Source organism: Otolemur garnettii, unplaced genomic scaffold (assembly GCF_000181295.1).
Source record: "Otolemur garnettii isolate 467f Iridium unplaced genomic scaffold, OtoGar3 scaffold00146, whole genome shotgun sequence".
Lineage (NCBI taxonomy): Eukaryota > Metazoa > Chordata > Mammalia > Primates > Galagidae > Otolemur > Otolemur garnettii.
Window position 1 is genome coordinate 4,438,793 of NW_003852541.1, and position 10,855 is coordinate 4,449,647.

The window sequence follows — 10,855 nt, forward strand, 5'->3', positions numbered from 1 at the left end:
AAAAAAAAAAAAAAAATAAAGAGCCCATACCTGGAATTCTGCACTCTTGATAATTATCATCTTTTGCCTAGAAAGAAAAGGGCTAGATAACAGGAAGAACTGCCTTTACCACATTAAAAATTATTTTGTTTGTATATAAAAAAGGGGGGAAATGTAGCAGCCTATATAGCCTATGGCTAGGAGTGAGAGTTATAAGAAACACCTGTATAGTTCCATAATGGAACACCTTGGTGAGAAGGGCATGGAGGGGGATTTAGCATCAGAGAGCTCGTGAGATGAGAGCATTGGTGAATTGGCAGTCCCTATACCTGTGGTGTTGAGAGGCACGAGCTCAGCCTTATATTAGGCTGGAGGAGAAGGCAGTCAAAAAGCATGTGCATTCTATAATGGACACACTTACTCTGACTCTGTCTCCTCTCCTGCCTGCAGAATGCCAGCACGGCATCACTCTGCTGAAGATTACTAAGCTCTACTAAAGACTAAGATCTTATGGAGATGCTTGTTCTGACTCTGTTTCCTCTTCTGCCTGCAGAATGCCAGCACAGCATCTCTCTGCTGAAGATTACCAAGCTCTGCCAAAGATTAAGATCTATCTGTTCTAAGAAGACTGCTTTACTCTCTTTCTCTTAGGTAGATAGCCCTCAAGCACCTAAGAGAAACTATTCCTGAGCAAGGTAGCTTAGTGGTCCACGTCTGGAACCTACCCAAGCTGGGCCCAAGAACTGGCCAGTCCCAGGCCCTGATAGTCAGCTCACATTTTTTATTTTTGAGACAGAGTTTCACTATGTGACCCTCAGTAGAGTGACATAGTGTCATAGATCACAGAAACCTCAAACTCTCAGGCTTGAGATTCTCTTGCCTCAGCCACCCGAGTTGCTGGGACTATAGGCACCAGCCACAACACCTGGCTATTTTTTGTTTCAGTTGTCATTGTAGCTGGCCCAGGCCAGGTTCGAACCTGCCACCCTTGGTGTATGTGGCTGGTACCATAACCATTGTGCTATGGGTGCTGAGCCAGTCAGTTCACATTTTATATCTTCATATTGTTTGCCAATTTCTAGTCTGCATTTTTGCACTTCTCATTCATGGTGTCACTTTTTTTTCTTATTTAATCCATGTTGGAGTGTTGAGTTTTCCCCTCTTTAATTAACATTTTTTTCTACTGAAAAGTTTTAATTCTCATTTTCCATTTTATACTTATAATAACTTTGTATGAATAGTGCTTATTTTTTTGTTCATGATTATTCATGTTGGAATTTCCTACACCAGAAATAGCTTGGAAGGGAATTTAGGTGGCTCCCAAGGTTGGTTTTTCACTCCAAAGTACCATATTGGAGCCACATTTTTGTCATTGTCTCTAATTCCTCAGACTGCATTCTTTTCAAAGGTTCTATTCACATCCTATGTCATTCCACCAGCGGCCAGCCAGTTTCTTACCCAGAGAGATGGGCCTTCCACTGGCTGCTCATGTACCTGGGCTGACCAAACACAAGCCCCCAGTTTCCAAATCTCCTTTCACCAACAGACTCTGATGAAACACCACATCACATCACGGTGCATAGGATCTGGCATCCCAAGTAGCCACAGAAAGGGGTGGATAATGCAACCCAGAAGTGAGGAAGAGTAACTCCCATGGGGCAAGTGCTGACCAGGAAACAGGAAAGGACTGGCCTGTTCTCCCAAAGGGCACCTCCAAGGCACACTGTGTCCCTCAGCCCGTTTGGGGAATGTTCTATGCCAAGTGAATGTACCTGCCCATAATCTGCTGTGCCTCTTCCTGGCTTATCACGATGTGTTTCCAAGGGAACTCATGAAAACAACAGTGTCCCCTGTTGTCACTATAGTAAGGTGCTATTTCTGTAATAAGTAAATCCATGTGGGTTTGTATCTGTCATCTTCTGAATTCTGTATTCCTTCTGCAGGACCTTTATCTTCTGAAACTTTCTTCCTTTACCATCAAGCTTCAGAAGTGCAGTGCTCCCTCCCAGCTCACTGACCTCCCAAGACAGCTGCCCCAGTGTCTCAGACTTCACCAGGACAAGCCTCTTCTGTCACCCTCCAGCCTGTGTGCTTGGGACCATGGCCATACTCTTCTGTCATGGGACAGTACTCATTAGACTCTCTTTCTGCTGTGGCTCAGCCTTGGCTGTGCTGGTCCTGGTGCTGAGTCCCCATGTGGACATGGGGTCTTTTTCCTGGTCATATCACAGGCCTGGGCTGAGTGGGTTTCTTTGATCCCCTTGAGGAGCTTGATTAATTACTTTTTTAATGAAAAAATGCTGTGTGGTAAAGAAACATTAGCCAAAAACTATTTCTGTAAATGTACCTATTAACGTCTCCAAATTAGGTTATTAGTAGAAAGCATCTGATAGAATAAATTTTTTAAAAAGCAGGAAAGGTGCATAAAACAGACAGTCATTATGTCTGAGCATGGTCCCAGCTGCCCATGCCTAATAGTGATGTAGAGATGCCCTTTGTGGCTGGCAGAATAAGCTACCAAGTAGTTGATTAATCAGTAAAGATTATAAATATACCTTCAAGACAGGTGAAAAAAAAAGGTGAAAAATGATGTCAACCATCCTCATGTTATACAAATAAAAATTGTGGTTTAGGGTGAAATATTTAGTGACAACAAATACTGGTTCAGAAACAGTATAAAGAGAAGTAGAAGATTTGCTCTGGAAAAATGTGTCAGATGACCCCAAAAGGGGCTCTTGACAGACGCGATGTCAAAGGTGCAAGTGGATGGTATAAATAAGATGGTCTGAAGAAGGTGGGAAGAACGAATGTTTTCTAAAACATTGTAGATCCTGTCATTTAAACAAGTGTATATAAATAAATTAATAAAGTGAGCACTTTAAAAGACATTTAACTCTTTATCTATACTTGTAAAAGTTTAAATATTCAAGTTGGCCAGAACTTTTTTTTTCCCCCTGGCTATCTTGTTGGGTAAACTGGAGATCATCTTCTATCTGAGTCACCCTTTGTGCAGGCATATGTGGGTATATCTGTTATCATAATGTGACACCAGCCAGCTCAGGTTACAGCATGTGCCTGGCTTCTGTGGCCACTGGGTGAAGTGCTGGGGGTTCAGGGATGAGGATGACCTCCCCCTGGCTTGCAGAGAGGTGTGTCACACAGGATTCCACAAAGATGCAGCTTCTGAGCATCTGTTAGGTGAAAGGGAGGTGTCAGAGCCAGCATGGCACTGCTAGGCCAGCATGGTAACAGAAGGGTCTCCTCTGGTGATACAAAAGCTTTGGATCTCAGGGCAGTTTGCCTTGAACATGCAGAAAAGTAATAGAGCCATGATAGGTTTTGGGAAGAGTGCCCAATACCTGGGCCCCAGTGTCCCACAATGGGCACTGCTCAAGCCCCTCCTGGGGAGGGCAATGCCAATACATGCAGGAAGGACGCTTCAGAAGCCCTTACCTGAACTTGCCTCCTTGTTGTTGCCTGTTCTCTATCTGTTCAAACTCTTCTGAGGCCAGCACCATCCCACTGTCTGTCTGGTTGTCCTGTGTGCAGAGAACAAGCCACAGCTTGGACCCCCACAATTCTCTCCCACAGGGCAACTGCCCTCCACCAGGACGAGCCATCATGAACCCAAGCTGCTGACATAACACCGGTCCCTGTGGGAAATGAGCCAGAAATAAGGCATCTATTCTATCCCCAGAACATGCGGGTGACATGTGGGTCCCCACCAAAGAAGAAACAGAGCTAGGGGGCTATGCTTGGTCTATGGGACAAGCCAGGGGCATTCAAGGTGCCCAAGCATGTTTTTAGGGTGCAGGAAGAACAAGAGTCCAGGAGAATCAGGGAGAGGATATGAAAGAACCCGGCAACTCATTGCTTAGAAGAACGATCAGTAGGGATATACATCACTAGTTTAGTGGCCTTGTTACCCTTCCACTATGGCTTGGTATAGGAAATGCAGAGAGCTAGACACCCTCAAGTTCTCCATCTGGCCCTGGAGGCACAAGCCCAGGTCCAGGGATGGGCATCTAATCAAGGGGCCTCCACTGTGCCCTGCTAACCAGCCTTCCTGAGTGGGTCTAGGACTCTTGCCTATTTGGACCAACAGAGCCCAGGAGGGGAGCTGTCTTCCCACCAAGTGGGTGTCTGTACTGTTTTTGGGGGGGTATTGGGGAGGCCTGTGTGAGAGCCATGAAGACCAGGGAAAGGAGTGGCTGGGGGATTGTGACATCGCAGGAGGGAAAGACCCAACCATGCTGACCTCTTCTTTGAATATAACATTTTCAAAGGACAATCTTTTCTGTTAAAAAGTCTGTGCTGGTTTTTGTCACTTGCCTCAGGAGTTCCTGACACTGCCTCCCTGAGGTTGCCCCGGCCCTGATTGGAGGCCTCACCCTTCCCATACCACAGAGGCTTTGTAGGTTGTTGGGGTCATGGGAAATTCTTCAAATGTCTTCATCCGGGAGGGACCTTGGGTCTGAATCCCTCTGGCCAGGCACCCAGGAAAGGACACACAATTGTAATATCTGTGGGGACAAATCAGAAAGTGTTGAATAAACACACCTCAGCAACCCTCCTGAAAGCTCCCCCACTCTCCTTCTGTCCACTCTCCTAGGAAGGGACCCAACCTGGGGCCTGCGTTTGGTGCTGACTGGGGCTCCTCCTGGACCCCACCCTAGATATCTACCAGGCAGTCCCAGCATAAGGGCCCTGGGCGCAGCCTGTCCCACCTTGCCTGCATTCCCTCTGAGTCCTCCGCTGTGCTCTGCAGTGAGAGGCACACAGCCCAGCCCCTTGTGGTGTAGGGTTGGGGAGCTCCAAGTGTGGCCTTCAGCCTAGGCCAGGAGGCAGGTCTGCTGTGCAAGCCACTGACTGGCCTGACCATGTGTGCACATGTGTAAATGGTGCAGGGTCTGGTGGAAGAAGTCTGGCAAGATCCAGCTCTGTTCTTGTCCCTAGGGCCTGGCCCTGCCCCACACTGGGGCAGGACTCTCAGGGCCTGGGTCTCAGTAGCACCAGTGGGAGTGTGCATGCCCAGGAGCAAGAGGCCTCTGACCTAAAACTCTGGGAACTCAGGCCAAGTTCCAGCTCCTGAGTGTGGGGAGTGAGCAGCCTTCCTTGGCCCCAGGGGCCCTGACAGTGGCCTTATAGACTTGCCTACAAGATGAATCAGTGATTAGATCCTAGAAGAATGTGGCCTAAACACAGCCCACTCCACATCCCCTCCCTGTGAGATGTGCCCTTGATATTGGGCTGGGACCTCCCGGGAGCCAGAACTGTGAGAGTAGAGGATGCTAGTGGGCAGAGGAGAGGACTGAGGAGCACAGTCCTGAAGTGGACCAGGCCCGCAGAACATCATGGGGCCCTGTGGTCAGTGGTCATTTAAGACCACTCTGCCCTCTGAGTTGGGGTATACTTGTCTCTCAGGATGCTGCAATTTGCTTTTCCTCAATGACTCAGGAGGATAAAATACAACATGTTCACATCCTGTTCCGCTGCCCCATTCCTGGACCCAGGTTGGCACTGACCTGGCAGCCAGGCTGTGACAGTGCAGGCTTGGTGGACTGTCATCGCCATCAGTGTCAGTGACATGCAGGGCAGTGGTGGATGCCTGCAGGAAGCTGCCTTCCTCTGAGCTCTGAGAGTCACGCAGGGCCATATGGTCCTCCTCCTCCTGGTGCAGATGGGAGAGGCAACCAGAGCCAGAGACCATCAGATCCTGTCCCTTGGCCCCCACACTTGCCCTCAGCATTGTGTGGGCTCCTCACCCCTGAAGAGAGGTCATAGTGCTGTGCCGGCAAGTGTGTGCTCTGAGGATGAAATGAGCTGGTGCCAGAGCCTGGCATGCTTCAGCTCTCCAGGCAGGTGAGGGGGCAAGGCTATAGAAAGCTCATGGTGCCAGCCTTGTTCAGTTCCCCACAGCCCTCCTGGTGCCCCATTTGTGGATGAGGCAGGCAGTGGGCTGGGACACAGATGAGCAGCCTCACTCCTGCACCTGCAGCCCTAGGAACCAGGCTGGCACTCCCACCTGTGTGTGGAACTGCCCACCCCAGCCCTCAGGTCCCAAGCAGCAAGTTGCTCCCCGGTCCTTCCTCCAGATCCCAGTGCACAGGGTGCCTGTCAGGTGCTGGGTCCCCACCCTTGAGGAACACAACGTGAGGAGGAGAGACCCCAGGACATGCACTTCAAGGGCTTATGTACTCAGGGGCCAGGGTGGGCACAAGGTGCAGGGACACAGCTCAGTGATGCCTGTGAGGACCAGCCTGGGACTCCCCACAAGCTGACCATTGAATGGCATCCAGAGTAGGCACCAGTGGGTGTGTGCTCAAGATGTGTGTCCATTTGGGCATGCACTGACCTTGTCAGACCGCTCAGAGGTAGGCAGAACTTAGGGGGACCAGAGGCCCAGGCAGGCACCAGAAGGTAAAAGGGAGCTCACCTGCTGGTCCCCGACCTGCAGCAGATCCCCCAGGATCTCCACCAGCTCTGAGAATGCAGGCCTTGCCTTGGGGTCTCCAGACCAGCAGCTCAGCATGATGTGGCATCTGCAGGAAAGAAGGCTGCCGACTGGTCCAAGGGTGCCCACCCTGCCCTCAGGGCCCCTCAGGCCTTCCCTGGGGCCCTCACACCTGCTAGAGGTCCCCCCTTTCCAGCTGCTTCTTGCCCTTCAGAGTCAGCTCAGTCCCTGATCACCTGACAGGAGCCTGAGGTGAGGTGCTTCCAGAGTGCCTGGCCTCCTGCCTAGTGCCCATCAATTATGGTACCTGGTTATTTGTGTTTCTCGAGGGTAGTGGCCTTTCTTGCTGACTTTGGCCTCCCTGATGGCCCCTGCTCATGCTCACATGCCCATCTGTATACCACGTTCCTGCCCCACCTGCAGGGCTGGGGAGACTCACATGGCAGGAGTGGCCAGCTCTGGGGCCCTCATCCGGGTGCCATCTTTTAGCCGCTGGCAGAACTCCTCGTTGATCTGCACCCCAGGGTATGGGGAGGCCCCTGAAAGCAGGAAGAGTGTAGACTGGGTAGATGGCAGGCCACCCACTACTCAGCCCACCTCCTCAAATCATCCCCTCTGTCTCCACCCTCCACTCACCTTAGCTAATGGAGAGGGTGGCTCAGCCCACTGTGTTTTACCTGGGGGCCTGGGCAAGTCACTGCCTTCCCAGCTCTAGTTCTTTATAAGGTTAAAACAGGATGATGCTACCCACTTGCTACAGATGCCCTGAGCATCCATGAATTTGAGATAGGAAACCACAGTGGCTAGGATCCTTTGGGGCAAGAGTACTGCACACAGCCAGTTTCCATAAACTCTTGCCTTTTGCTGCACCTGATATCCCCTGCCTGCACCTTTCCACCTCCAACATAGGAGGCCCTGTCCTCCCTCCCTGGGCCTGGCTGGCTTACAGAAGCCCCAGGGCTCCTGTGTTCTTGTCAGTTTCAGTAATAGCATGTATCACTGTTGCCATTTGGTGATATTTTAACTTTCCCCTTGTTCATTGCCTCCTCTACCCTGGCATTTGGGTCCTGAACTCCTAGAGTTCCTTTGTGAGACTTACACAAGGGGGTGTGTCAGATGAATGGGCACTGGGCTCCCTCTGGGGCCTGTGGTGAGCTGGCCCTTGATCTAAACTGGCTTGCCCTGCCATGTGAAGTGGCCAGCCCTGGGATAGGCTTGAGCTCACACCCTCCAGAAGTGGTACCAGGGTGGCCCATGTCCTAGTCCTCTTGGAGGCTAGGCCAGGCTGAGGAGAGGTGGGGGCTGAGAACCACATTGGTGCCCACCTCCAAGTGCCCATCCCTGGCACCAGAAGGGCCCATCCTGCAGCTGGGAGCTGGGTGATCCTCTAGCCGGGCTCCCCCTAGAACTCACCTAGGGAAAAGATCTCCCACAGTAGCACTCCAAAGGACCACACGTCGCTCTGTGTGGTATACACCTTGTCAAAGATGCTCTCAGGGGCCATCCACTTCAGGGGCAGCCGGGCCTGGAGGAGATTGAGGGAGGTGTGTCCCACAGTGGGTGGGGAGAGGGGGCTGGGGCCAGACACTGAGGCACCTCCACTACTCGCAGCCCTATTGCCAGCCAACAGGTCCTTTCTGCCAGGATGGAAGGCTTTTCCTGCTGCTGTTCCTGGTCTTTCCAGGCCCTGCTCTTCCCTTGAGCTCTCTTGGGGGTGAGGGTGGGGTACTTGCACAACCTTTTCTACCCCAGGCCCTTGAGGAGACAGCACCCCTGCACGCCCTTCCCATCTCCCTTGACAAATGTGCTCTATCTATTTTCTTTGTCCCTACACCAAGGAGCCAGGCTGTCACTGCTGACCTCTCCTCCTGTGGCTCCCAGTGCCTCTTCTCCATCCTCTCTCTCTCTCATGCCTCTGCTTAGGAGGCCTAAGAGTTATGGCCCTTCCTGACTGGCCTCTGCTTTCACCCTGGCACCCCTGCAACCTAGCTTTCAGGGCCTTCTGCAGATGTACACTTGACCCTCACTTCAACCCAGTGGCCACAGCCTGGGCCTATCCTGTTCATTCCCTTTACACGGAGCGGGCAGAGCCCTAATTAACACCAGATGCTCCCTGGTTTACTTCTGGGCTCCACCATGGAGGTGCATGCTGCCTCCCGAGCATGGACGTACTGCCCTGTGATAGAGCCCGCACAAGGACAGCACTTTTCCAGGACAGACACCATGTGCTCTGCACACCCAGGCCCCCAAAGGGTGAGGGCAGAGAATCAGAGGCCTCCGCCTGAACCAGTGGGCTGGGCACTGGGGAAAACATGAGCGCCGACCAGAGTACTGTGGGCCCTGCTTGTCAACTACTATCTTCACTCCCCTTCTCCTGGGTGCCTCCATGGGCAGATCACTAGAGTCCCCTGTAGGCTCAGGCCCTTGGATGTTGGTGGCACCCAGGAGGAAGTGAGTCCCTGGCAGTTAGCCAGTGGCCTGGTAGACTGAGAATTCATGTCACCCTGTGCCAGCACCACCTCTCCTGGATGGGAGGAAGGTGTGCAGTCCCATCCCTACTCTCCCTCCCCAGCCCTATTTCCCCTCCTCTTGACGGCCTGCACTCACGCTGCCCTTGCGGACATAGTCAGGGTCTTTGTAGATGTCTCGGGCAAGGCCAAAGTCACAGATCTTCACCACATTGCTTTCAGACAGCAAGATGTTGCGAGCAGCCAGGTCTCTGTGGATGCACTAGAAACATGGGAATTGGGGAGCTGAGGCAGCATCAGTGCCGGCCCCAGGTTGACCCATTCCTGAAGTGCCAAGGTGGGCATGCCCTGCCTGAGCCTTATTCTTTTGGGGAAAGACTTTTGTGCATCCCTAGGACTAGTCACAGAAAGGGTTTGTAGAACTGGGGGGATGTCTGTGGAGTCAGACCCTGACCTATACCTAGTTCTGCTATGGATGAACCAGGAGGACTTGGGAAATCTATTCCACACTTGGGGCTCTGTTTCCCCCTCTGCAAAATGGGAGTGACACTAATGGACTAGAATGGTGAGGTTAGAATGGAGCACATCATGGCATGCTGGTGGGGTGCTCCTTTCTTCCCTTTGGAGGGCCGGCCAGGGGAGCTCACCTTTCGGGAAGCCAGGAACTCCATCCCTCGGGCCACCTGGAAGCTGTAGCAGATAAGGTCTTCCATGGTCAAGGGGCTCAGCCACAGGTCCTCAGCTGTACAGAGTGAGGTGGTCTCAGGGGGAACCTCTTCCATGACTTCCATCTTTTACCCAACCCCAGAATGAATGTTCACCCAGCCCTCACTGCCTCCCTCTAGGCTGGGCCCCTAACCAACATCTCAGCTCCCTCTGCTGCCTCTCAGCCCCACTCTCTCTGGGACACCCACTTACTACTTCCAGAGTAGTAAACACTATTGTACCATTGGGCCTGTGAAGCTTAACCTAAAGCGACCTCCTTACCTTTTTAAAGCTTGGGCTAGAAATTTCTCCATACTAGTAACCTAATTGGATGTGTAAACAAACTATAACCTACTCTTGACCAATCACAAAGTTTTTGCTAATAAAAGGCAGCCAATTGTTGAAACCGTGTTCAGATAGGACAAATGCCAGACTGTAAGCAACCCAGTTGTTCTGTCTCTCAATTCTATTTTCTGTACGTCACGTTCCTTTTTCTTTGTTGATAAATCCTCTTGGACCATGAGGTAGTACAGAGTCTCTCCAGACTTATTCTTGTTGGAGGCTACCTGATTTGCAAATTACCCTTTGCTCAATTAAACTGTTAAATTTTCTCTAAGGTTTTTCTTTTTCTTTCTTTTTTTTTTTTTTTTTGCAGTTTTTGGCTGGGGTGGGTTTGAACCCACCACCTCTGGCATATGGGGCCTGCGCCCTACTCCTTTGAGCCACAGTGCTGCCCCAAGGTTTTTCTTTTAGCAGATGCGGCATCTGAAGTAGAGCTCCCAGTGACTTCCAGGAGTACCAAGTTACCCAGCAATGTATCTATCAGACTCACTTTGTCCACTATTCTCTCACCGCTACTGGGGATCACATAGTAAGTATGTTATCTCTGATTCTAAAGCTCCAGAGATTTGTGCTTTGAGCTATCTGAGTTTGAGAAAATTTTTAATCTGAGCTGAGTTTAGAAGACTTGACAAAAAATTGACTGGGTCCAGGATTGGAGCCAATAATTAACTGGCTTAGATCCAGTTAGAGGCCTTGGATATCTGACCGGGTCAGGCAGAAACTGGCAGTAAATGACAGTACTGCAGGGGGTACTTCAGTTTTGTAAAAATTTGCAGGGATTTTTGTGTTTTAGACTCTTTGTTTTGTTTTCCTGCACACTTAAGTAGAGAAAAATCATTGGCTGACATGACAAAGGGGATCTGAGAGCCTAAGCCAAGACTCAAAGTAAAAATGGGATCCTTAATTT

At 51.0% G+C, this 10,855-nt stretch overlaps 1 protein-coding gene across 4 annotated transcripts in view; it reads right to left on the bottom strand.

The window, feature by feature from the left end:
- Positions 1–10,855, bottom strand: part of FLT4 (fms related tyrosine kinase 4) — a 54,870-nt gene that overhangs the window by 6,131 nt on the left and 37,884 nt on the right. Inside the window, exons 22-30 of one of the 4 annotated variants that reach the window (XM_023518763.1) lie at positions 9,549–9,643; positions 9,041–9,163; positions 7,847–7,958; positions 6,873–6,972; positions 6,416–6,521; positions 5,505–5,650; positions 4,382–4,502; positions 3,433–3,518; positions 2,910–3,170 (exon numbers count right to left, since the gene is read on the bottom strand). In XM_023518763.1, the coding sequence (XP_023374531.1) occupies positions 3,134–3,170; positions 3,433–3,518; positions 4,382–4,502; positions 5,505–5,650; positions 6,416–6,521; positions 6,873–6,972; positions 7,847–7,958; positions 9,041–9,163; positions 9,549–9,643 (926 nt within the window). In that variant the 3' untranslated portion in view covers positions 2,910–3,133. Of the gene's footprint in view, positions 1–2,909; positions 3,171–3,432; positions 3,519–4,370; positions 4,503–5,504; positions 5,651–6,415; positions 6,522–6,872; positions 6,973–7,846; positions 7,959–9,040; positions 9,164–9,548; positions 9,644–10,855 lie in introns of those variants that run through there. The other 3 variants (XM_023518765.1, XM_023518762.1, XM_023518764.1) reach the window with 3 other exon arrangements.